At 42.8% G+C, this 27,374-nt stretch overlaps 1 protein-coding gene across 3 annotated transcripts; it reads left to right on the forward strand.

Moving 5' to 3' along the window:
* The first annotated feature begins 207 nt into the window (after positions 1–207).
* Positions 208–27,374, forward strand: LOC121399261 (mitochondrial antiviral-signaling protein-like). 3 transcript variants are annotated; one of them, XM_041579360.1, is made up of 13 exons: positions 208–320; positions 6,677–6,801; positions 7,996–8,173; positions 10,588–11,144; positions 12,095–12,217; positions 16,431–16,529; positions 18,177–18,254; positions 19,642–19,740; positions 21,759–21,848; positions 23,592–23,672; positions 24,355–24,414; positions 25,922–26,691; positions 26,745–27,374. In XM_041579360.1, exons 2-13 carry the CDS (start codon positions 6,685–6,687, stop codon positions 26,746–26,748), a joined length of 2,256 nt encoding a protein of 751 aa, XP_041435294.1. In that variant the 5' UTR covers positions 208–320; positions 6,677–6,684; the 3' UTR covers positions 26,749–27,374. The 3 variants fall into 3 exon arrangements, with proteins under 3 accessions (XP_041435294.1, XP_041435293.1, XP_041435295.1); XM_041579359.1 differs by having other exon boundaries at positions 25,922–27,374; XM_041579361.1 differs by lacking the exon at positions 24,355–24,414 and having other exon boundaries at positions 25,922–27,374.

Below are 27,374 nucleotides of genomic sequence, written 5' to 3' on the forward strand. Positions count from 1 at the left end.
TATTTGTTGAGTTCATTTGGAAAAGAGTACTGTTCCTTTAACTCTCCCTTTTTATGCATTACATGCATTGACATCACAAAGGCGGATGAAGTTTTATGCTGTGCCTTTAAGTTTAGACAGGGCGGAATGCTGCCTATTTTTTTTCTCCAGCTCACTAGTGGCAGCTGCTGGCAGCCAATGGGCTGATGAGGGCGTGTCATTCTATAAACTGTCAGCTTTTCAGCCAGTACCAGGAAGTTCCCTTAATAAAGGGACAGCAGAGACTGATACATTGTATCTGCTTAGGTTTCTGATCTGTAGCAAGTACAGTATCCCAGCAGGTAAGTAGCTGCTCAGTTAGACTAAATACCCCAACACACATTTTTAGCAAGTCGTTATATTTACAGTATTGATGGATCGTTTCTCTTTTTTTTAAGCCTCTGTACATGGGGGTCGTGGGTACACTCGGAAATTAAAGTGGCAGGGCCTTGGGCTTTGGGATTCCTTCCGGTTTCTCGGAGTAAAGGAACCCGGACTGCTAATCAGGCTACACCGGGTTGAACGTGATTGGTAATAACGAGACCTCACCCACAGCAGGCAAACAGCAAAATGACAGAGAGAGAGAAAGAGAGAGAGAGAGAGAGAGAGAGAGAGAGAGAGAGAGAGAGAGAGAGAGAGAGAGAGAGAGGCAGAGAATTAGCAGAGAAGTAGCAGAGAAGAGAAAGTGATAAATGTTTTCAGATGCAATTACATATACTGAGAATTTTAAAACCATTGCAAATGTTTTTACATGTGGTTTTCTTGAGAATACGAGCAGGGGAGCTGCGTTCCTTCCACTGACGGATAAAAGAAAGGTGCAGGCCTTGACTACAGGGAATGGGAGAGTTTTCAGTAAAGGACAAAGTCTCTCCTCGATGGGGAGACTATATAGATATTTCCTAAAGACGTACTGCTGTGGCCATGAACTGATAACAACGTAACTTTGATCAGGAGAAAAGACAGAAAGGAAATTGATTTGTGTGCATTTGACCCTTAGTGTAACATGATTCTAAAAGGAGAACCAATCCCTAAAAATGAATGTGGCTAAAAATGTCCTATTTTATATAGTGAACTTATTGCACGAGGCTAAAGTTTCAGCTTGTCAATAGCAGCAATGATCCAGGACTTCAAACTTGTCACAGGGGGTCACCATCTTGGAAAGTGTCTGTGACACTCACATGCTCAGTGGGCTCTGATTGGCTGTTGAGAAGCTAAGCTTAGGGCTCGTCACTAATTATCCAGCAGAAAATGAGCTTCCCTGGCTGTAATATAAGCTGATGCTACAGGTTTGCTGATTATTCAATTCTGATGAAAAAAGACACACGTCCATCAAGTTCAACTTTTTAACTCTATTTTAACCTGCCTAACTGCCAGTTGATCCAGAGGAAGGCAAAACCCCGTTTGAAGCCTCTCCAATTTGCCTCAGAGATGCAATGGGACCAGTCCCTGGATCAACTTGTACTATGAGCTATCTCCCATATCCCTGTATTCCCTCACTTGCTAAACACCATCCAACCCCTTCTTATACCTATCTAATGTATCAGCCTGTACCCCTGATTCACTTCCCAGCTCTCCCTGTAACACCCCTTTCCCTCCTCTAATCTCATTGGCTCCCTCCTGTCTGCTGGGAGGAGCTACTGGTGAATAAAGCATCCGACCCTTCCTTATACCTATCTAATGTATCAGCCTGTACCACTGATTCAGGGAGAGAATTCCACATCTTCACAGCTCTCACTGTAACAAACCCCTTCCCAATATTTAGCTGGAACCTCTTTTCTTCTAATCAGAATGGGTGACCTTGTGTCAGCTGGAAAGACCTACTGGTAAATAAATCATTAGAGAGATTATTATATGATCCCCTTATATATTTATACATAGTTATCATATCACCCCTTAAAGGAGAAATCAACCTTGGGGGGGAAAAAACCTTACCCGCCACCCCAGGTAGACCTCCCTCCCCCCAGGCTAACTACCCCCCGGGGAAATGCCCCATACTTTATACTTACCCCTCAGCACAGATTTTTCCAGCGAAGTTCCATGCATCCACGTGGAAGAATAACCCCCTCCTCCCATGAATCTCTGCCCCATTTAATACAAGTCAAGACCTTATTTGCCCTTGATGCTGCTGACTGGCATTGTTTGCTACAGCCACGTTTATTATCTACAAGGTCTCCAAGCTCTGTCTCCATAATGGATTTGCCTAGTGCAGTCCCATTAAGGGTATAAGTGGATATTGTTACATCCCAGGTGCAGGACTTTACATTTATCAACATTGAATCTCATTTGCCACTTAGCTGCCCAGATTGCCAGTTAGTCAAGATCCTATTGCAAGTGCCACATCCTGGATGGAATTAATTGGGCTGATAGTTTTGTGTCATCTGCAAACACTGATACATTACTTACAACACCCTCCCCCAAGTCATTAATGAACAAGTTAAATAAAAGTGGACCCAATACTGAGCCCTGAGGGACCCCACTAAGAACCTTACTCCAAGTAGAGAATGTCCCATTAACAACCACCCTCTGTACCTGATCCTGTAGCCAGTTTCCTATCCATGTGCAAACGACTTCATTAAGCCCAACAGACCTTAGTTTAGAAAGCAGTCGTTTGTGGGGCACAGTATCAAACGCTTTGGCAAAATCCAAATAGATCACATCTACTGCCCCCCCACTGTCCAGCATAAAAAGCAATCACATTAGTCTGACATGACCTATCCTTCATAAAGCCATGCTGATTGCTGCTCATAATGCCATTCACTAGGACAAAATGTTAAATGTGATCCCTTAACAAGCCTTCAAATAATTTGCCCACCACAGAGGTCAAACCTACTGGCCTATAATTGCCAGGCTGAGATCGTAATCCCTTTTTAAATATTGTAATGACATCATCTTTTCTCCAGTCCATAGGCACCATACCAGATGAAAGTGAATCTGAGAAAATCAGAAATAGGGGCTGGTCTAAAACTGAACCAAGCTCTCTTAGAACCCGGGGGTGTTTGTCATCTGGTCTGGGCACCTTGTCTACATCAATTTTTATTAAAGCTTTATCAGCCACTGACAAGATTGAGCTGAACCATCAGTGCAGCTATGAAGTGAGCCTGGGAACTCAGACTCCTCTATTGTATACACTGAAAAAAACTGATTTAGCACATTTGCCTTCTCTGTATCTGTTACAACCATACTGGTACCATTATTTAAACTAAGTAAACACTCTTAACCCGCATCTTTTTACTATTAATATACTTAAACTTTTTGGGGTTTAGGATAGTGTTTATATTCATTCAATTCAGCTTCTGTCCCAACAGACTTGTAGTTATCAAATGGCTTTCTCTTCATTCCTATTAACTTCTTTACTTCTATGTTAAGCCACATAGGATGATTCTTAGAGCTTCTATATTTACTCCTTAAGGGAATAAATTGAGAAAAGTAACAATTTAATATCATTTTAAATGTCAACCATTTATTTTCTGTGTTTTTAGCTGAAAACATAATGCCCCAATCAATGCTCTGAAGGGCAGCCCTCAAGGCACTAAATTTTTATTGCCCCAGTATATATTTGTTTTTTGCACCAGACTTTAAATTATATAACATTATGGTCACTATTACTCAGGGGTTCAATGACTTGCACATTTGCTTTACATTCTCGGTCATTAGAGATCACTTGATCCAGTATAGTAATTTTTCAACAACTTGGCTATACTATTGCTGTAATTAAAATCCTCCATTATCATTAGTTTACCCAAACTAGCAGCCTTTTCTATTTGCATTAGGAGCTTATCCTCCTCCTCGTCACTTACATTAGGGGGTCTATAGCGACGCCTACAATTAATTTGCTGGACTCTTTACAATTGGTGAAGAACTCCACCCATAAGACTTCTGCCCCTCTAACATAACCTCCTCCTTTATTTAAGCTTTTAAATCCTGCCTAACATACAGACATACCCCTCCTCCTTTTCTATTGCCTCTGTCCCTCTGAAACAAAGTATAGCCACTGATATTTACTGCCCAGTCATGCGACTCATTCAGCCATGTTTCGGCCACACCAATCACATCATATTTTCCCACCAGCACCTCCAGTTCTCCCATTTCACCAGTCAGACTTCTTGCATTTGTAAACATACATTTAATACTGGCACCATATTGAACAAATGACATGTGCTCCTCCCTATCCTTAACAGTATCCCCAGCCAAATCTCCTCCCCCATTTTCCCTTCCTTTCCTGTCCTGCTTTATGGCAGCTGAGATTCTAGCTATCTGTATAACAGAGCATTCTGTCCCAGTGGCTGCACAGATCCTATCTGATCCCCATTGTAAGCAGCAGTCCTGTCCTGCTTTATGGCAGCTGAGATTCTAGCTATCTGTATTACAGAACATTCTGTCCCAGTGGCTGCACAGATCCTATCTGATCCCCATTGTAAGCAGCAGTCCTGTCCTGCTTTATGGCAGCTGAGATTCTAGCTATCTGTATAACAGAACATTCTGTCCCAGTGGCTGCACAGATCCTATCTGATCCACATTGTAAGCAGCAGTCCTGTCCTGCTTTATGGCAGCTGAGATTCTAGCTATCTGTATAACAGAACATTCTGTCCCAGTGGCTGCACAGATCCTATCTGATCCCCATTGTAAGCAGCAGTCCTGCCCTGCTTTATGGCAGCTGAGATTCTAGCTATCTGTATAACAGAACATTCTGTCCCAGTGGCTGCACAGATCCTATCTGATTCCCATTGTAAGCAGCAGTCCTGCCCTGCTTTATGGCAGCTGAGATTCTAGCTATCTGTATAACAGAACATTCTGTCCCAGTGGCTGCACAGATCCTATCTGATCCCCATTGTAAGTAGCAGTCCTGTCCTGCTTTATGGCAGCTGAGATTCTAGCTATCTATATAACAGAACATTCTGTCCCAGTGGCTGCACAGATCCTATCTGATCCCCATTGTAAGCAGCAGTCCTGTCCTGCTTTATGGCAGCTGAGATTCTAGCTATCTGTATAACAGAACATTCTGTCCCAGTGGCTGCACAGATCCTATCTGATCCCCATTGTAAGCAGCAGTCCTGCCCTGCTTTATGGCAGCTGAGATTCTAGCTATCTGTATAACAGAACATTCTGTCCCAGTGGCTGCACAGATCCTATCTGATCCCCATTGTAAGCAGCAGTCCTGCCCTGCTTTATGGCAGCTGAGATTCTAGCTATCTGTATAACAGAACATTCTGTCCCAGTGGCTGCACAGATCCTATCTGATCCCCATTGTAAGCAGCAGTCCTGCCCTGCTTTATGGCAGCTGAGATTCTAGCTATCTGTATAACAGAACATTCTGTCCCAGTGGCTGCACAGATCCTATCTGATCCCCATTGTAAGCAGCAGTCCTGTCCTGCTTTATGGCAGCTGAGATTCTAGCTATATGTTTAACAGGACATTCTGTCCCAGTGGCTGCACAGATAATATCTGATCCCCAGTGGAAGCAGCAGTCCTGTCCTGCTTTATGGCAGCTGAGATTCTAGCTTCTCCAAAATCACATGTAAAATCTGTACAGCACAATTTTTTTAAAAATACAAATATTGTGGTGTAACTTTTTTCCTGCAAATTGACAAAATTAAATTTTGAAAGTTGATAAATCAGCCTCTTAGTGTGTGCCTACAATTCTAAGGGAAACGCTGCATTGTGGGTAAAAAAAAATATGGTGATTTGCTCTGGAAAATAACATTTTGTAAATGGGTTTAAGTGGAGGTTTGCAGCAGTATAAAGTGCCCTGTGTATTACAAATGCCATTGCCCAGGTGTAAAGTGCAGGGCCCTGAAAGCCATTCGACCAAACTGACGAACCTGGACCAAACCATCTGGAAGAATGGGTCAGAATCTCTCCAGAACAGTATGCAAAGCTTCAAGTTGTTATTGCTGCAAAAGGTCCCTTTTCTCTAGCCTATTTCCATAACTGTAGGGTTTTAAGACTTTAATGTGACATAGTTTGTGGTTATGGTCTTGAATGCATTTCTAAATGTCCCACTGAAGCCCATAGTCTCCCTTCTGTGTTGCTTTTTAGACCATAACCATTACATTGTTACAGATGCAAGACCTCCATTAAAGTGGTTGTTCACCTTTAAATTAACTTTTAGTGTGGTATGCTGAGACCAATTTGGAAATGGTTTTTTAGGGTCTTATTTAATTCCAGGCAGTGGTCTGAAAGTGAGACTGGAATAAGAGCAGGACAGACACTGAATAGAAAGATGAGGAATAAAAAGGAACAATAATAATACATTTGGAAAATCACAGAGCAATTGTTTTTAGCTGCAGGGGTCAGTGACCCCTGTCTGAAGGCTGGAAGGATGTAGAAGATGAAGGCAAAAAATAAAGACCAATTGCAAAGTTGCTAGATATAGGACATTCTATAATATACTAAATGAACTGAAAGGTGAGCCACCCCTTGAGGGGAGCTACAAGAACATCTTTGGATACCTCTGCACAAACACAATAATCCAAATGGATTGTGGGAGAGCATCCAGACTAACTGATATTGCCCTGCTTGCTTTTTGTGCAGGGATTATAACATAATGGGGGTTATGAGGAAGAGACTAATAAAAGGGATGGGGCGTGAAGAAATAATGTCCATCCAGCCTTTATTTATAGATCCTAAATGTCAGTTCTCCTCTTGGTTTTTATTCTAGGGTGAAGAATGGGCTTTGCTGAAGACAAGTTGAAGGACTACCTCTTTGCAAACATTCGCAGTCTGTACATTATAACATTAGAAGAAATATTGTCACATTTACCATGCCTCACCACTGCCACTCAGGTATTGCTTCATGAACTCTTGGAGCTCTGGAAAGGGGGTGTCCAATAGGAAGATCGGGATCCACCAGTAGACCTTTAGGGACAAATTCACTATGCGCCGAAAATGCGCTAGCGACGGCCTCGCTGCACTTCGCCAGGGCTGCTCAAATTCACTAAAATCCGAAGTTGCATCCAGGGAGGCTAAAGGTAGTGAAGTTGCACTAGCGTTAATTCGTTAAGCAAATCGAAGTTGCGCTAGTGATGCCTAATTTGCATACGGCGTCAAGTTAAAGTACAATGGACGTATATGTAGCAGCAAATACAATACACTACACAAGCCTGGGAAAGCTTCATAAAATAAAATAGAGTCTTTTTTTGCCCTATACATGTGCCCACTGTATAGTTTAGGTGCCATATGTTAGGAAATGTAGGGGGGAAGGAGGGTACCCCCAAAAAAATTCACGATCTTTTTCAGCCTATCACCCTTAAAAAAGGAAAAGACGCCAGCGTTTTTTGGGACTTAGAAAAAAATTCAACTTTTTTTGAAGCAAGTCCTATCTACTCTATTGCACTTCACCTGGTCTGAGGTGGCGAAGGCAAGTCTGGCGCAAGAAGTAACGTTCAGTAAAATGCGCAAGTTAGTGAATTAGCGTAGTTACGTCCCTTCGCCATAGCGCAACTTCACCTGGCTTTAGGGAGCGAAGTAGCGCTAGAGTAGGTCCACTTCACTAGCGAATTTACGCCAGCACCCGTTAATAAATCGGCAAGTGCCAAAATAACATCACACTGGCGAATTTTTGCTAGCATTAGCCCTTTAGTAAATTTGCCCCCAAATCGGTAGATGTCAAGACACTGTCAACAAACAGCTTGTCTAAATCACCCTTCTGTTTCATGCTCTGCAATTCAGATATTTATTCTGTTAAGGCTAAGTAAGAAATGTTTTTTAAATATAGCAATATAAATTCTCCTATAAATCAATATAATATTTAAGTAATATTTTCCATGGAACAGAATGCCAACAGTGAAATTATGGATGTAGATCATAGTGGGACAACATCACTAAAAGTAGACCCCACATTAGTAAAGTATGGGCCCTCCTGCTTTAGATGAACAGCCCGGAATGGTGCAGCGTTTCATAAAACCTATACAGGGGCATTACATGTAATAAAATGCTAAAACCTATTAAAGTAAACTTTTGTTTATTTTTTTTTTTAAGGAGCAATTAAGGCAAACGTCCCAACACAGAGGCAATCAAAATGCAATATGGGAATTTATGAATGCCTTAACAAAAAGGGACGGATGGGCGGGAGAGCTTCTGAACGCCCTGAGAGAGTGCAAGCATTACGGGCTAGCGACTCAGCTGGAGGAAGAATACAATAAACATGTTATAAAACGTGAGTACCACTGCACATTAAAGGAATTGTTCAATATAAAAATAAAAACAAAATAATAAATAGGCTGTGCAAAATAAGAAATGTATCTAATATAGTTAGTTAACCAAAAATGTAATGTATAAAGGCTGGAGTGACTGGATGTGTAACATAATAGCCAGAACACTACTTTCTGCTTTTCAGCTCTCTTGCTTTCCACTGATTGGTTACCAGGCATTAACCAATCAGGGACATGAGGGGGGGCACATGGGTCATAACTGTTGCTTTTGAATCTGAGCTGAATGCTGAGGATCAATTACAAACTCACTGATCAATTATGTCCCATGTGGCCCCCCTTATAGTCACTGACTAACTCAGAGTTAGAGAGCTGAAAAGCAGGAAGTAGTGTTCTGGCTATTATGTTACACATCCACTCACTCCAGCCTTTATACATTACATTTTTGGCTAACTAACTATAATAGAAACTTTTCTTTTTTTGACAGACTATCTTTTTAACTAGTTTTTATTTTTACACTGAACTGTTCCCTTAAAGTAGACCTGTCACCCAGACACAAAAAAGTCCTTTTCAAATTAAACATGAAATCTAATTTCTATTTTTTATTAAAGGAACAGTAACATCGAAAAAAATTTAAAAAAATTCATTAGTATACAACGAAAAAAAAACCACCAAGTTAAATTTAACTTTAAAATAGCAAAGCCTTTATTAAGAAATAACTTACAGAAACTCCACTTCCTGTCCTCTTCAGAAAAGGCGACCATCCATTCTGCGGCGCTCGATTTCTCCTCCCTGGCTTCCCTCTCCCTCGCTCCTCCGGCTCATGCCGTTCTCAGACGTGGCCACAGTGACACTGTGGATCCGGGACTGAGCCAACAGTCTCTCCTCCCCGGCTGGGCTGAACCTGTCCCTGCCCAGCTCCTCCACCACCAACTCCTTTAGAAAGAGTCTCCGAACTAATCCCACTGGGCCGGCTCTGCCTGCTGCTGCTGCCCCTCGCCCTGGGTCTTTAGCCAGTAGATAAGTCCGTAGATCTCTTACTGCTGCCTCTTGGGAGAAGAAGCACCCACAGCCCGGTACTGTGCGCACAGTCCTCCTATGCGCTCAGATTGGCCCGCGGGCCGTCCAAGGCTTCCATCTGCCGCCGCAGGTAGTCAGGTCGCCGGGTGAGCACTCTGAGAGGAGCCCACAGACTAAACCGCTCCGGCCAACCCCCTCCCGTGACAGGGGAAAGAGAAGGACTGTGTGAGGAGGACTGTGCACACAGTAACGGGCCGTGGGCGCTTCTTCTCCCAAGAGGAAGCAGTAAGAGATCTACGGACTTATCTACCGGCTCAAGACCCAGGGCGAGGGGCAGCAGCAGCAGCAGGCAGGGCCGGCCCAGTGGGACTAGTGCAGAGACTTTTTAAAGGAATAGCCCCCCGGAGGTGTCATCCCCAGTGAAGAGACTGGCGGCCGATAAGGCCAAGTATGCGAAGACCGCCCAGCAGATGCAAGGTGTTTATGGGGGCGATGTGGCGGTAGCAACGCAGGCATCAGACAGCAAGCGGGCAGCCAGCAGGAGGGGAGACTGGGCCAGGAGGGCACAGCGCCGGTGCACAGGGGCAGCGGAATTGCTCATTATCTACCGGCTCAAGACCCAGGGCGAGGGGCAGCAGCAGGCAGAGCTGGCCCGGGTGGGATTAGTTCGGAGACTCTTTCTAATGGAGTTGATGGTGGAGGAGCTGGGCAGGGACAGGTTCAGCCCAGCCCGGGAGGAGAGACTGTTGGCTCAGTCCCGGATCCACAGTGTCACTGTGGCCACATCTGAGAACGACATGAGCCGGAGGAGCGAGGGAGAGGGAAGCCAGGGAGGAGAAATCGAGCGCCGCAGAATGGATGTTTGCCGTGTTGCCTTTTCTGAAAAGGACAGAAAGTGGAGTTTCTGTAAGTTATCTCATAATAAAGGCTTTGCTATTTTAAATTTAATTTGTCTTTTTTTCGTTGTATATTAACGAATTTTTTAACAATGTTTTTGATGTTACTGTTCCTTTAAAGCATTCATAGCTGTTGTAAGTGCATTTAAATATCTCAGCTGTCAATCGAGTATTGTCTGCCCCTCCTCTATGCCTTAGGCAATTATTTTCACTTTCCATTCAGCACTTCCGACAATTTTTTTTGACGTGTGGAGATCTTTCCCCGATATGCCCACCAATGGTAGGGCTATAACAGGGTAATCCGAACATTTGGCCCTAGGAAAAATGAAACCTACCTGATCTATATCGTGGCCAGATATCCGTCGGAAGCCCCCATACACGGTCAGATAAATTGGCAAATTGGTCTAAAGTAGCGATATCGGCAGCTTTATCTGCCCGTGTATGGCCACCTTTAGTTATAGCAACTCATTATGTACCTTAGTAAGAAGGCTTCTTTTGTTTTTAAGGTCCTTCACAACAATATCCATCTGCATCAGGAAGGAATGGTCTGACCAACGCAGATATAGATAATGGCAACAATCAACAACCAGCTTCTCTGCCTCGTGCTGAAGCTTTGCCAATGCCAAGCCATGATAATTCAAGTGTTAATTCCAGAATTGACTCCAATCGACTGCAGCTTCAATCAAATTACTTGCCGGCTGATACCACTCTGCTGCCACATCAACAGCACCAGACGTTGCCACCACAATACAATATCCAGCCACCAGCAAATCCTCTTCCTCCATTACGGCCATTAAAAGAAATACAGCCCCATCCTCAGATTAGGATTGATCTTCCCCAAATCCAACAAGAAACTGTGCCTCTTGCCCATACGGAGGCTGAAACTCCACAGTTCCACCCTAGTTATAGTAGCACAGACTCTATGGCTAGCATCCATTCTGATGTACCATCATCATCATCATCATCATCATCATCCCTACAACAAAATTACTCTATAGAAAATTCTGTAAAAACTCCCATACCTGAAACCTTTCCCTATGATACAATTGATCCACTAAATGAGGTAAATAATTAATGACTACATATAATATACTATTAATATGTGTGTGTGTGTATACACATCCAGAATGCTCAGGACCTGGGGTTTTCCAGAGAACAGACATTTCTGTAGTTTGGATCATTATGCCTGAAGTCTACTAGAAAATCATATAAACATTAAATAAACCCAATAGGCTGGTTTTGCTTCCAATAAGGATTAATTATATCTTACTTGGGATCAAGTCCAAACTACTGTTTTATTATTACATGAAAAAATGGAAATCATTTTTAAGATTTTAAATGTGGATTATTTGGATAAAATGGAGTCTATGGGAGACAACCAAAACAGTGCAAAAAGAAGAAAGTAGGCCGCTCCAAACTCACCCCCTGTGTGTTCTTGTTAGTGTAGCTCCATTGATTAGTTGAAATCATCCGGGTGCTCTGCCATCGGGGCCCCCCTGGAATTATGCCTTGGGCTGGTACAGAAGCACACAACATCATGTACAACTTTTCTAGTGGCTTCTTTAGTTAGGCTTTAGTTCTCCTTTAAAAGTCTTGGCTGTCCATCATACATTGCCTTACACTCCTCAAAGAGAAATCAAAGAGTAGGCAGCCAATTACTACTACTTCTAGTTTGTGTAAGCACCTGCTTAATTCTCAGATTGGCCCGAATCACCGACACTTGTGCTGCATGTTGGCAGCACCCCAGGTGTGTGATAGAATGGGGTTCCAACATTTTAATTTTTTTTTCAAGTTGTATAGTATTTTTTGATTTGTTGTGCAGAAGAAAAGGATGTTCATGTTGTTCATGTTGAACCTAAGTGTATATTGTCATCAGGGCTGCTCCTGCCATAAGGAGTGGACCTGATGAGTGAGCGGCCATATTTCCTGGTTTTCCGGGGGGGGCACCAGGGCTGCAGGATCGCCCCTGATTGTCATTAAAACATTACAATAATGATGATGCATTTCTCCAAGGTAACAAAGTCACCTGTCCAGATCTCATCAGTATCAGCTGCTTCTTATGATCCTTGCCCACCAATGTCCACTCCAAACAAAACATTCTCTTCAGTGACCCCAGGGGATTATCTGAAAACACAGGTATATCTATCTATCTATCTATCTATCTATCTATCTATCTATCTATCTATCTATTTATCTATCTATCCGTCCATCTATTTATCCATCATCTATCTTTCCACTATCTATCTATCTATCTATCTATCCATTATCTATCTATCTATCTATTTATCTATTTATCCGTCCATCTATTTATCCATCATCTATCTTTCCACTATCTATCTATCTATCTATCTATCTATCTATCTATCTATTATTTTTTTTTAACCTTTTACTGTCTTTACACATTTCATCTTCAGAAAAATAAGTCCCATGATGGGTAAATGGGAAGCAGGGGGTACAGGGGGGTGCTGAGATGGAAAACCATGACTCACGAGTCCCAAAAGAGGTGGGGTTTATGGAGAGTGGGTGGGGTTTGGCTGGGTCAAGTGGGGAGTGGGGAGTGGCCATGGGGGATCGGGGGCACCACCCAAGGGGCCCTGTTGACCAGTAGCCTCTCGAGGAAGGGGCCCTGCTAAATTATTAATGTGGTACCTCACTTGAAGATTACTGATGGTGGCCCTGAAGGGATTACAGTAAAAACCCCATTCTACAGTTTTTAGAGGACCAGAAAAGAATTACACATCACATTTGTCACTTAGATTTAACATTTAAATCTGAGGGCGAGGACTTCCAAGGTAATTTTCTCAGAGATATTACCTGAGCCACGAGCAACGCTAAGGAGACAGCGGGAGCGTAGGGAGATTAATGCGTGGCTAAAAGATTGGTGTAGGGAGGAGGGTTTTGGGTTTTTGGAGAACTGGGCTGATTTTTCAGTCGGCTACAGGCTCTTTGCTAGGGATGGGCTGCACCTCAATGATGATGGGGCAGCTGTTTTGGGAGAGAAGATGGCTAGAGGAGGAGGAGATTTTAAACTAGGTGTGGGGGGGGGAGGGTTCAGTAAAAGATTCAGTGGAAGACAGGTTAGATGAGATAGTGGGCAAAGAAAGGGAAAATGGGGGAGGAGATTTGGCTAGGGATACTGTTAAGGATAGGGAGGAGCACATGTCATATGTTCAATATGGTGCCAGTATTAAATGTATGTTTACAAATGCAAGAAGTCTGACTGGTAAAATGGGAGAGCTGGAGCTGCTGGTGATGGAAGGAAAATATGATGTGATTGGTGTGGCCGAAACATGGCTGAATGAGTCGCATGACTGGGCAGTAAATATCAGTGGCTATACTTTGTTTCGGAGGGACAGAGGCAATAGAAAAGGAGGAGGGGTATGTCTGTATGTTAGGCAGGATTTAAAAGCTCATATAAAGGAGGAGGTTGTGTTAGAAAATGAGGGGCCAGAAGTCGTATGGGTGGAGTTCTTCACCAATTGTAAAGAATCCAGCAAATTAATTGTTGGAGTATGCTATAGACCCCCTAATGTAAGTGAGGAGGAAGAGACAAAGCTCCTAATGCAAATAGAAAAGGCTGCTAGTTTAGGTAAAGTAATGATAATGGGGGATTTTAACTACCCAGATATTGACTGGAGCAACAGTACTGCTAGATCAGTTAATGGGAACAAGTTTATAAACTTATTGCACGACAATTTTTTAGCACAGGTTGTTGAGGAGCCTACCAGAAAAAATGCTATTCTTGATTTAGTGATCTCAAATGACCCAGAACTTATAGCAAATGTGCAAGTCATTGAACCCCTGGGTAATAGTGACCATAATGTTATATCTTTTAATGTCTGGTGCAAAAAACAAAAATATACTGGGGCAACAAAAACCATGAATTTTGCCAAAGCTAATTTTAGTGCCTTGAGGGCTGCCCTACAGAGCATTAATTGGGGCATTAGGTTTTCAGCTAAAAACACAGAACAGAAATGGTTGTCCTTTAAAATGATATTAAATCATTACTGTTCTCAATTTATTCCCTTAAGGACTAAACGTAGAAGCTCTAAGAATCATCCTGTGTGGCTTAATACAGAGGTAAAGATGTTAATGGGAAAGAAGAGAAAGGCATTTAAAAACTACAAATCTGTAGGGACAGAAGCTGCATTTAATGAATATAAACACTGTAATAAATGTTGTAAATCAGCAATCCGGAAGGCAAAGAAAAGAAATGAAGAGTTAATTGCGGTGGAGGTGAAAACTAACCCTAAAAAGTTTTTTAAATATATTAATAGTAAAAAGATGCAGGTTGAGAGTGTTGCTCCATTAAATAATGGTACCAGTATGGTTGTAACAGATACAGATAAGGCAAATGTGTTAAATCAGTTCTTTTCTTCAGTGTATACAATAGAGGAGTCTGGGTTCACAGGCTCACTTAATAACTGCACGAATGGTTAGTCAGTGGCTGACTCAGGATATGATTCAAATAGCTTTAATACAAATTAATGTAAACAAGGCTCCAGTGCCTGATGGCATACACCCCCGGGTTCTAAGAGAGCTTAGTTCAGTTTTAGACCAGCCCTTATTTCTGATTTTCTCAGATTCACTGTCATCTGGTATGGTGCCTATGGATTGGAGAAAAGCTGATGTTATTCCAATATTTAAAAAGGGATTACGATCTCAGCCTGGCAATTATAGGCCATTAAGCTTGACATCTGTGGTGGGCAAATTATTTGAAGGCTTGTTAAGGGATCACATTCAAAATTTTGTCCTAATGAATGGCATTATGAGCAACAATCAGCATGGCTTTGTGAAGGATAGGTCATGTCAGATGAATTTGATTGCATTTTATGATGTGGTAAGTAAGATTCTGGATAGTGGGGGGGCAGTAGATGTGATCTATTTGGATTTTGCCAAAGCGTTTGATACTGTGCCCCACAAACGACTGCTTTCTAAACTAAGGTCTGTTGGGCTTAATGAAGTCGTTTGCACATGGATAGGAAACTGGCTACAGGATCAGGTACAGAGGGGGGTTGTTAATGGGACATTCTCTACTTGGAGTAAGGTTCTTAGTGGGGTCCCCCAGGGCTCAGTATTGGGTCCACTTTTATTTAACTTGTTCATTAATGACTTAGGGGAGGGTGTTGTAAGTAATGTATCAGTGTTTGCAGATGACACAAAATTATCAGCCCAATTCATTCCATCCAGGATGTGGCACTTGCAACAGGATCTTGACAAACTGGCAATCTGGGCAGCTAAGTGGCAAATGAGATTCAATGTTGATAAATGTAAAGTCATGCACCTGGGATGTAAAAATATCCACTTATACCCTTAATGGGACTGCACTAGGCAAATCCATTATGGAAAAGGACCTTGGAGTCCTTGTAGATGATAAACTTGGCTGTAGCAAGCAATGCCAGTCAGCAGCATCAAGGGCAAATAAGGTCTTGAGCTGTATTAAAAGGGGCAGAGAGTCACGGGAGGAGGGGGTCATTCTTCCATTGTATAGAGCACTGGTAAGGCCCCATCTAGAATATGCCGTACAGTTTTGGTCTCCATCACTCAAACAGGACATTATTGTATTAGAGAGGGGACAGAGAAGGGCAACTAAGCTGGTAAAGGGAAAATCTTAGCTATGAGGAAAGACTGGCCAAATTGGGGATGTTCACGCTGGAGAAGAGGCGCTTAAGGGGTGATATGATGACTATGTATAAATATATAAGGGGATCATATAACAATCTCTCTAATGATTTATTTACCAGTAGGTCTTTCCAGCTGACACGAGGTCACCCATTCTGATTAGAAGAAAAGAGGTTCCGCCTAAATATTCGGAAGGGGTTTTTTACAGTGAGAGCTGTGAAGATGTGGAATTCTCTCCCTGAATCAGTTGTACAGGCTGATACATTAGATAGCTTTAAGAAGGGGTTGGATGGCTTTTTAGCAAGTAAGGGAATACAGGGTTATGGGAAATAGCTCATAGTCCAAGTTGATCCAGGGACTAGTCCGATTGCCATTTTGGAGTCAGGAAGGAATTTTTCCCCCTCTAAGGCAAATTGGAGAGGCTTCAGATGGGTTTTTTGCCTTCCTCTGGATCAACTGGCAGATAGGTAGTTAATAAACAAAAAAAACAAAAAAAAAACAAGGTTGAACTCGATGGACATGTGTCTTTTTTCAACCTTACTTACTATGTTACTATGTATTAACCTGTTCACCCACCTTCAAGGGTCATCACCTTCTCTGGCCTCAGCTATTCTACACTGTGCTGGGTCACCAGAGCACATCTATATAGTGGCAGCTATTAAGTCTTTAATAAACAGATTCGTTTCAATCTACACTGTAATCAGAAATGCATTTTGCTTTTTTATAGGTGTCTGACTCTCCTCCTTTAAACGCCACATCTTCTCCCTCGGCCTTGAATTTAGATCGACCTCTGTCTAGTACCCCAAGGGACCCTGATGTACGACAGGTGAGATTTAGCAGTATATAAACATTATTTTCCTTGTATATTGCCAGCTCTTTTATATAAATCTGGAAACTATCGAGAAAGCCGATACGCCATTTAAGCTGATTTAAGCTGATAAGATAATAACTCTTAATAATACAAAGAATGATGCGATCCGCATCGGAGCTCACCCAGTAGCGCTGTGTTTTCCCGGTCGCAGCCCATGCGAGACGCCGGCCACTTCCTGCCGGTATTCAGTGTAGAGCAAACAGTATTCTCGTCACTATCGGCGCTGATCCAGGACACGGCACACAGACAACGGCATCAATGCAAAAAGGTTGGCTTTATTTGAACACACACATGCGGTTGTGGATTACAGCGGTGGATACACAAGGCTGTCTGACTTACGCGTTTCTTGCCGGATCACCCGGCACTTCCTCAGAGTCATGACTCTGAGGAAGTGCCGGGTGATCCGGCAAGAAACGCGTAAGTCAGACAGCCTTGTGTATCCACCGCTGTAATCCACAACCGCATGTGTGTGTTCAAATAAAGCCAACCTTTTTGCATTGATGCCGTTGTCTGTGTGCCGTGTCCTGGATCAGCGCCGATAGTGACGAGAATACTGTTTGCTCTACACTAAGATAATAACTCTTCCCTGCAATTAAAGGAACAATAACACCAGAATATGAAAGTGTTTAAAAGGAATGACAATATAATGTACTGCTGCCCTGCACTAGTAAAATTGCTGTATTTGCTTCAGAAACACTACTAAAATGAATATAAACAATCTGCTGTGTTGCCATGGGGGCAGCCATTCATGCACAGGATACACAGTAGATAACAGATAAGTACTACTATAGTTTATATAAACAAGCTGCTGTGTAGCCATGGGGCAGCCATTCAAGCACAGGATACACAGTAGATAACAGATAAGTACTACTATAGTTTATATAAAAAAGCTGCTGTGTAGCCATGGGGGCAGCCATTCAAGCACAGGATACACAGTAGATAACAGATAAGTACTACTATAGTTTATATAAACAAGCTGCTGTGTAGTGATGGGGCAGCCATTCAGGCACAGGATACACAGTAGATAACAGATAAGTACTACTATAATTTATATAAACAAGCTGCTGTGTAGCCATGGGGGCAGCCATTCAGGCACAGGATACACAGTAGATAACAGATAAGTACTACTATAGTTTATATAAACAAGCTGCTGTGTATTGATGGGGCAGCCATTCAATGTTGTTGAAGCCTAAATTGGGCAAAGCAGCACTTCTGCTGAGTGTTGAGCAAGCTGAGTGCCATGGTGATAGCTTAACTCTCCAATTCCAAAGGCCGACAGTGGCTATTTATACTGGTGACGCCCCTTTTTTGACACCTATGTCACATGATGCGGATTTTTCACAGCAAATATTATGGGCAAGTGCACTATCACTGTGTGTGTCTTTTTTGAACATTTTTGTCTTGTGTCAAAACTATTTTGTTGTGTAAATCACACAAAAAAGTGTGCCAAATTTTTGGCATAGGTTCGCAAAACTTTTCACCCATGGTGAAACCTGGAAATTCACTGCAAAACTGATTCAAATTGTTTCACTCGTCACTATGGATATGCTGAAATATAAAATTCAGAACATGATACTCTTTTCTACCTTAAATGTGTTGCAGAAACAGCCGCAGAGGACAACAAATTCACCGGATGCAATTCACTCTGCCAGTGCTGCAAGTCACAATGATGTTATAAGGGTGAGAAATCATCAATATTAGGCTTACCAAATGCTATATTATATTATCTAGATATAGGCCAGCTAGCTGGATGTACAGGGGGGTAAAATGCCCTCCTAGGTAAATGTCAGCTTCAGCTCTATGGTATTTTTATTTTCTGGACATACTGTATAACATACCATCTGCTGCTGGAACTGAACCCATAACCTTGTTCTCTATGGTTCTGTGGCACTGAAAAGTCTCTTTTTATTTTGTTTCTGTGTTCCAAGCTCAGCTAACTCCCCTCAGCAGATCTTCTGGAAGGTACAGTTTAATGTCGGAGACCTTCCCCTTACCATCCAGACGTGTTCCCTTTACTGCCCCAGCCATTATTATTGGTGTTTTAAAGGAGGACTAAAGCCTAACTAAAGTAGTCAGAAATGTTGTACATTATGTTTTGGGTTTCTGTACCAGCCCAAGGCAACCACAGCCCTTTAGCAGTAAAGATCTGTGTCTCCAAAGATGCCCCAGTAGCTCCCCATCTTCTTTTCTTCTGATTCACTGCACATGCTCTGTGCTGCTGTCAGTTACTGATCTTAGGGACCCACTCACAATATACAGTACACATAGGGGTTATCTATTAAAGTCTGAATGCTAAAAACTCAATTTGAGTTGTTTTAGTATAAAATCCGAATTTTTCGTTTTTATTATACCCAGAGGATGCAAAAAGTCAGAATCCATAATTACCCCATCTTCAACCTGCCGAGGGCCTGTAGAAGTCAACGGCAGAGGTCCTATTTGTAATTTCAAGATTTCCTGAAAAATTCGGATTTTTGGGGCATCAAATCTGAAAGATGACAATCCGAAAAAGTTGCGTTTTTTCCAGATCTGATTTTTCCAAGTTTTTTTTAACGATAAATTAGGGAAAATTGTGGATTTTAGTTTGGTCGCACTTTTTTTGTTTAAAGCATGAGAAAAATTTGGCTTTTGATAAATAACCCCCATAAAATATACGTCACAGAATAAGGCTGATTAGTAATTAATACACATAATTACTACATGGCAGCACAGAAACCAGTGCAATTAGCATCAGAATTGAATAATCAGCAAACCTGTAGCATCAGCTTATATTACAGCCAGGGAAGCTCATTTTCTGCTGGATAATTAGTGACGAGCCCTAAGCTTAGCTTCTCAACAGCCAATCAGAGCCCACTGAGCATGTGAGTGTCACAGACACTTTCCAAGATGGTGACCCCCTGTGACAAGTTTGAAGTCCTGGATCATTGCTGCTATTGACAAGCTCAAACTTTAGCCTCGTGTCATAATTTCACTGTATAAAATATGGTATTTTAGCTACATTCATTTTTAAGGTTTAGTTCTCCTTTAAAGATATTTTTTCTAATGCCATACTGACTGTTTTGTTTTTAAGGTGTCCAACAATCGTCCATTAAACACTGCTTCACCCCCTGCTGCCAGAAATTCGGACCACACCTTGACCAGCACCCCAAGAGAACCTTATGTGCAACTGGTGAGAGTTATGTATATGTTTTCTAACCTTTTAGAGCAGGGCTGTCCAACCAGCCCCTTTGTGTGGCCCACCACATGAAAGTCTGCCTGTTTACCATGTGAAAGCTTTAAAAGGTATCACTACAGAGATTAACTGGCCCCTGCATTGTTTAAACCTCAAGGTCAGACTGTAATCCCCTGTATTGTTCACTCCTGTGACACCTCTAATGTTTACACCCTATAACCCTGTATTATTCACACCTGAGACCCAGACTGAAACTGCCACATTATTCACCTGTTCACACCTTATTCAAAATGCTAATGTGGCACCAGCACTGTGTCACTGTATGTAGCACATGTTAGATAAATCCTGGTGGGTTTCCCTGTCTCTTGCTCTGTTCTGCCATATGCTCCCTGTGTGTGCCATACTTTGCCTGTGTGTACCCTACTCTGCATGTGTGTGTCATACTCTGCGTACCCTATGCCCCCTGTGTGCCATACTCTGCCTGCCATATGTTCCCTGTGTGTGCCATACTCTGCCTGCCATATGCTTCCTGTGTGTGCCATACTTTGCCTGCTCTATACTCCCTGTATGTGTGCCATACTCTGCCTGACCTATGCTCCCTGTGTTTACCATACTTTGCCTGCCCTATGCCCCCTGTATGTGCTTTACTCTGTCTGCCCCATGCCCCCTGTGTGTGCCATACTCTGCCTTCCATATGCTCCCGGTGTTTGCCATACTCTGCCTGCTCTATGCTCCGTGTGTGTGTCATACTTTGCCTGCTCTATGCTCTGTGTGTGTGCTTTACTCTGCCTGCCCTGTGCCCCCTGTGTGTGCCATACTCTGCCTGCCCTATGCCCCCTGTATGTGCTTTACTCTGCCTGCCCCATGCCCCCTGTGTGTGCCATACTCTGCTTGCCATATGCTCCCTATGTTTGCCATACTTTGCCTGCTCTATGCTCCGTGTGTGTGTCATTCTTTGCCTGCCCCATGCTCCCTGTGTGTGTCATACTTTGCCTGCTCTATGCTCCATGTGTCACACTTTGCCTGCTCTATGCTCCCTCTATGTGCCTTACTTTGCCTGCTCTATACTCCCTGTGTGTGCCATAGTTTGCCTGCCCTATGCTCTGTGTGTGTGCCATACTCTGCCTGCCCTATGCCCCCTTTGTTTGTCATACTCTGCCTGCCCTATTCTCCCTGTGTGTGCCATTCTCTGGCTGCTTTATACTCCGTGTGTCATACTCTGCCTGCCCTATGCTCCCTATGTGTGCCATACTTTGCCTGCTCTATGCCTCCTGTGTGTGCCATACTCTGCCTGCCCTATTCTCCTTGGGTGTACCATACTCTGTGCCATACTCTGCCAGTGTCTGCAATACTCTGCCTTCCTTGTGCTCCATGTGTGTGCTCTGCTCTGCCTGTGGAACATAAGCCTGGTATTTGTTTTGGGTGTTTGTTACCATTTGAAAATTATTGTTAGAGGCCCCTAAGGTGTTTAATCATATTCTGGGGGGTGCTGTGTTATCCACAGGGGAGGAGTAGGTATATGTATTTAAGGGTACAGTATGTCTTAATATGACAACTTTTTTCACATTTGGTCTATTGGTGTGCTATTTCTGTGGACATGGGATAACATGGGTGTGGTTTAGTGGTTTAAAGCCCTCCACCATGTATACCAGAAAAAAATCGGCCCTCTGTCCCACAGAAGTTGGACAGCACTGTTTTAGAGAATGGACCTTTATTACTTATGAATTGCATTCATAGGTTAAAATACAAGGTTAGAAGTAATTGTAAGCAATCTCCCTAATCAATGGGACTAGGGTTCACCTAACCTAGTCCCATTACAGGTACAGTATAAATATCCTGCATACTTGCTTATATGTCCTCTCTGATCTCAACTAATCTACATAGTTATTTCATAGATAGAATATAGATACACTGCATTTAGTGCCAGCTATTAAGTCATCCATAAACGTATGTAATTAGTTCCAACCCATACAGTAATCAGTAAGTCACTTTTTCTTTTTTTTTCACTTTTATAGGTGTCACCATTAAACTCCACATCTTCTTCCTCCTCCCAGAATTTAGACCAACCCCTAGTTAGCACCCCAAGGGAGCCTGATGTACGACAGGTGAGAATTAAGGGGATTCTCTGGAGATTTTTATGGAGTCGTTTTTATTTCTAAATTACATTGTTTACACTGCAAATAATTCACTCTACAATATAAAATTGTATTCCTGAACCAGCAACAGTGGCTGTTGTTTCTCCTACTCAATGTAACTGAATGTGTCTCAGTGGGACCTGGATTTTACTATTGAGTGATGTTCTTAGATCAACCAGACAGCTGTTATCTTGTTTTACAGAACTGTTATCTGGTTACCTTCCCATTGTTCTGTTGTTGCTGGGGGGGGGAAAGGGAGGAGATGATATCACTCCAACTTGCAGTACAGCAGTAAAGAGTGACTCAAGTTTATCAGAGCACAAGTCATATGACTAGGGGCAGCTGGGAAACTGACAATATGTCTTGCACCATGTCAAATATAAAAAAAAAATCTGTTTTCTATTGAGAAATGGATTTCAGTGCAGAATTCTGCTGGAGCAGCACTATTTACTGATGCGTTTTTAAAAAGCATTCTTTCCCATGACAATATCCCTTTAAGTTCTGTTGTTTTTATACAAATCTCTTACTACAAACTAAATAGATGGATCTCAGTGACATTTATGCTGATAAGATAAGCACTGTTTTGGGTGATTAAGGTGGAACGTTTGGGAAACCAACTTGACACCAGTGCCGGGCCACGCTGGGCAGGCGCCCTAGGCAGGCCCGGCAGCTAAGGCGCCTGTTTAGTGTGCGCCTGCGCGAATTTGCGCGTGTGCGTATGTGCGAATTTGCGCTCGCGTGCGCGAATTTGCGCATGTGCACAAAGCGCGAAAACCACATAGAGTGGGCAAGAGAAGGGAACCGGACTTGGGGTAGGCAGCAGAGGAGGTACGTGCCTGGCGCCCTCCCAGCTTTGCGCCCTAGGAACGTGCCTACTCTGCCTACCCCTAGTTCCGGCCCTGCTTGACACAAGCAGTATAGAAGCACAATGAAAGACTAATGACCACCATGCGTATGTACCCTTAGAGGATACAGTCATTCACTCTAGCCACTGCCTCTTCCTCCTGTTAAAAAATAATGATCAAGCCCATCTGAACCAAGATGGCAGGACCTTGCAGCATATTTTGCATGCAACAAGATGACTTCTAGAATGTTCTATGACAAGGGCACCAACCTTTCTTTTACACATGAGCCACATTCAAATGTAAAATGAGTTGGGGAGCAACACAAGCATGTAAAGAGCCCCATGGGGATGCCAAATAAGGGCTGTGATTGACTATTTTGAAGCCCCTATGTGATCTGGCAGTCTACAGAATGCTCTGCTTGGCCATAAACCTAGTTTTTATGCAAAAACACTTGCCTCCAAGCCTGTGGACCTTCTTTGAGGTCACTAAGAGCAACATCCATGGGGTTGGTGAACAACATGTTGCTCATGAGCCTCTGATTGGGGATTCTATAGCAATCCATTTGATGAAAAAGGCAATATCATCTACATTTGCTGATGGCTCTTCACAAGCTCCTGTGTCTTAGTTCCTGCCTTTCAGTAATATTGGCCTTTGCCGACTCATCTCATTACAGAATTGCTTGCAATACTATAATGGCTCTATGGTGCATTCCAGCTACCAGCATTGAGTGCTCCATCTGTAACTTTACAAGGACTTCCACCAAATATATTATGTGTTACTAAATAGGATTATAACAATAATAATAATAAATGTAATAAACTTACTTTACTGATCCTGTTCTCTTTTTTTGCCCTTAAATATGTTGCAGAAAAATTTTCAGAGTCCCAGGGGTTTACCGGACACAATTTTGGACTCTGCTAGTGATGCAAGTTGCCGTGATGTTTCAAGGGTAAGTTATCGTTGATAGATTGTCACCAAAGGTCCAGATTTAGCTGAATCATGAATTCTAGTTGAGAAATAAGAGAATTTTAACAAAAATGTGTTTAGCCATAATAAGTCATTTTACAGGAAATTAATGGCACAGAATATGGTAAATGGATATTGTGTGTTTCAGCCTCTTACTGATAATGTCATTTTAGATCTAATGTAATCTGGCTCCCGCAAACTGCGCTAAGCCAAATGTCAAGGGTGCCCAAGGAAAACCCCCCTTTCTCAATAGCCCCCTCACTGTAGTGATGAGCATAGACTGTGAGAAGTGGGGAGCGTGTCACATATCAGCGCCACCACACCTCCCTTTGGTCACAATAGAACTCAACATTTCTACCCCTAGTTCAGGTCCTGCATATAAACAGTTGAAGAGATACAGTCCCTTTTACTTTCTGCTCAGCTAATATTATTTATATACATGCTTTTATTTTTTAATATGAATGGGAGGTGCCAGACTGCTAGCTGTGGCAAATTTAGGTATGAAGAAACGTCCGTGCCTACTGACCACATTGAACACCAATCCCCTCTCTACTTTGAGTGCAGTTCCCTTTCTGACTCTTTCTTCTACTAGAAGCAACAGGGAATTTAAACTATTGCATATTTATGATAATTGTGACAAATCTGGTTTCCTTTCCATTTTTTAGGGGGAAATAACTGAATCTTTACCCACAAGGGCACTTTCACATCTTTCAAGACAGTCAGAGGTAGAGCAAAGGATCACCCGTTAGTCAGTTAGCCTGACAATACATGTAAATTGTATGATTTTATATGGCTTTGTCTGTGCCATTCCAGGTTTCACCATTAACTATCCAGGAAGAATTAACACTATAGGACTTTTTTAAGGGAAACGGAAAGGTTAAAATTAAGTAAGCTTTATCAGGAAGGTCTATATAACTACATCAGTAAACCCTCTGCTCTGAGTCCTCTGTCAAAAGAAACACAGTATTTCTTTCCTTCTATTGTGTACTCATGGGCTTCTGTATCAGACTTCCTGTTTTCAGCTTAAACCTCCAGGGCTAGGGCTTGAGCATGCTCAGTTTGCTCCTCTCCCCCTCCCTTCTCCCCTCCATGCTATAGTCTGAGCCCAGAGCTATGGGTGAGCAGGGAGAGACTCAGGCAGGAAGTGATGTCACACCAAGCTAATATGGCAGCTGCTATTCTAAACAAAAATAGAGAGCTTCTAGAGCTGTTTACTCAGGCGTGGTAAAGCAGAATAAAAATAGTGTTGTAGCTTGAACTATTTTGGCTAATCTATTGGCAATAAACGGCTTCAGCAGCTTGCCTTCTCCTTTAAAAAGCCGCTGATAGTTATCTTGCAGTCAACAAAAAACAATTATTGTCCAGAGAGGCCATCATTTTGATTCCATACATGATCCATGTGCAGCCAGCTTTACTTTGTTGCCTATTTCTCATAAATACCTGCCATTAATACATCAGCTGTACAGACAAGACATTATTTTGGCTAGGGGGCAGTTGTGGATAGTGATAGTGTCAAGGGTGAGGTAGGGGGGCTGTGGAGGCAGAGGAGGAAGGAGGTCTATCAGGCAAAAACTGGTTGTTCCTACTGGACACGGACAGGGAAAGGGCAGGACCAGGGTGACGAGGGCGGGGGTCTCTGTCAGGGTGGAACAGAACGGGCGAAGATCAGGACAGGGTAGAGGATGAGCGGGAGGACTGGAGCAGGAGGACTGGAGCAGGAACGGGAGGGCAAGGCAGAGAATAGTCAAAGCAAGGTTAAGGCAGGACAAGGCAAGGAAGACAAGGCAAGGTTAACGCAAGGTCAAGGATGGGTACAATGACAAAGAGCTAGAGCAGGAAACCTATGTAGGGGAAATGCCACAGTGCTAAGGTAGGCCAAAGTTTAGGCAAGGAGGGTGAGGAGGTTGGCCTTTTATAGGGTAGGGTCAGGCCTAATTGGCTGATCCCAACCCACCAATCGAGATGCTGGGGTAAGATGACTAATCCTGGGACCCAGTAGAAATATAGATAGAAACTTGCTGCCTGGTCCGGTGCTTAGGGCGAGCAGCCAGTAACCGGGAGCCCAAATCTGAGCAGAGCCTGTCAGTTAGTGGTAGATCTACCAGGGGAGCAGACCCCACAACTGTTGGGGAGCCTGATATGCAACGGCAGAGGGGTTGCTCTTTAGCTTGTGTAAGTTTATCTGTATATACAGTACATATCATGACAAGCATTCTATTTCCTTTGTTTGAGGTTGCTGAAAATCCTGGTGTACCAGTTTCATCAGTGAGGCCACTAAATCGCCCTGACAATGGAAACGAAGAAGACATGGTGCTGAGCAAACCAGGAGAACTAGTGTTCTTGCTAGAAAACCAAAACACCCAGGCAGGCGTTTCGGCGGTGACTGAATCCTTGTCTTTCAACCACGACTTTCTTTTTAGCTCAGAGTCGTCACAAAATTTGCAGATAAGTCGTTCCCTGGAGAGAAATCTGCAGCGTACTCAAGATATCAATGCCAACAGAAGGGATTTTGAGGGTCAACCAGCACAAAGCCAAAGAGACAGCTATCAGTCTCAGCTGAACAGCCCATCAAGCAGGGGAGATAATGGCAGGGATGCATCCACTACAATTAGAGTTCAACCAGAAGAGAATGATATGCCTTATGGTAATTCACTGGGCTCCAGAAATGATGCGTATAATCTTCCGTATGTACATAATCATTGGCTACGCCAGACATCACAACAGCCGGAGGAGACCAGTGACGCGGAGAATACAGATGTAAGGAATTTCAGTATTACCGTGAGGAAAGATGCCAGCTTAGATCTGATGGCACCCAACACCAATGCTCCTCTGAAGAGAATGCCATCTCCAGCTAGGGGGCCACAGCCAGAGCACAGTGGCAACAGCCAAGACCTAGGCAAAGTATCCAAGGAAACAGATAGAGACAGCAAATTGCTACTTACAGCTCTCGCCGTTGTCGGTGTTTCCCTTACCTTGCTCCTGTTATGGAGAAGAGTTAGAAAATGATTCACCAAAAATATAATAGCACTTATAATATAATATGCACTATTAGAAAATAAAAATAAATACAAGTATGCAGAAAATTTCCAGCCTCTGCTTACAGTATACTTTCATTTATTAATGTATATCAAGGGGGAACAACACTGCTTTACAATGAATTATATTTGCCCATTACTATAGTCAACCTCCAGCATGCTTTGGGTGAGTGCCAGTGGAATCAGTGATAACCATGGCAGCTTTTACAAAGGCTGCAACTACATTGAGAATCATACAAAACAAGGGACACTCCTTTGAAGATAACAATGTCCATATTTTGGATAAAGAGGACCACTGGTCTGAACAAGGTGTGAAAGGATTCATATCAAGGTGGAGAAACCATCCCTAAACAGAGGAGGGGGTCTTTAACACCACATGTCTGCTACATACAATGCTGTTCTTAAATCTGTACCCCGGCGGTTTCAGAACACTTCACACATCCGTTCATGCAACTCTCACAAGTAACACCTGGTTCTAGACGTTGCATGATACCTTGGCAATCCTATCACAGTAACTACACAGCATGCGCACCTCTGTGAGTTTCAACTGTCACCTCTCTGAAAAGCTACAAATGGCCATTGTGATTGGATTAGAGGACAAATTTAGAGTTTATATGCTGAGGATTTCCCATACCAGTCATTTGAACTGA

The sequence above is a fragment of the Xenopus laevis genome, chromosome 1S, assembly GCF_017654675.1.
Source record: "Xenopus laevis strain J_2021 chromosome 1S, Xenopus_laevis_v10.1, whole genome shotgun sequence".
Classification (NCBI taxonomy): Eukaryota; Metazoa; Chordata; class Amphibia; order Anura; family Pipidae; genus Xenopus; species Xenopus laevis.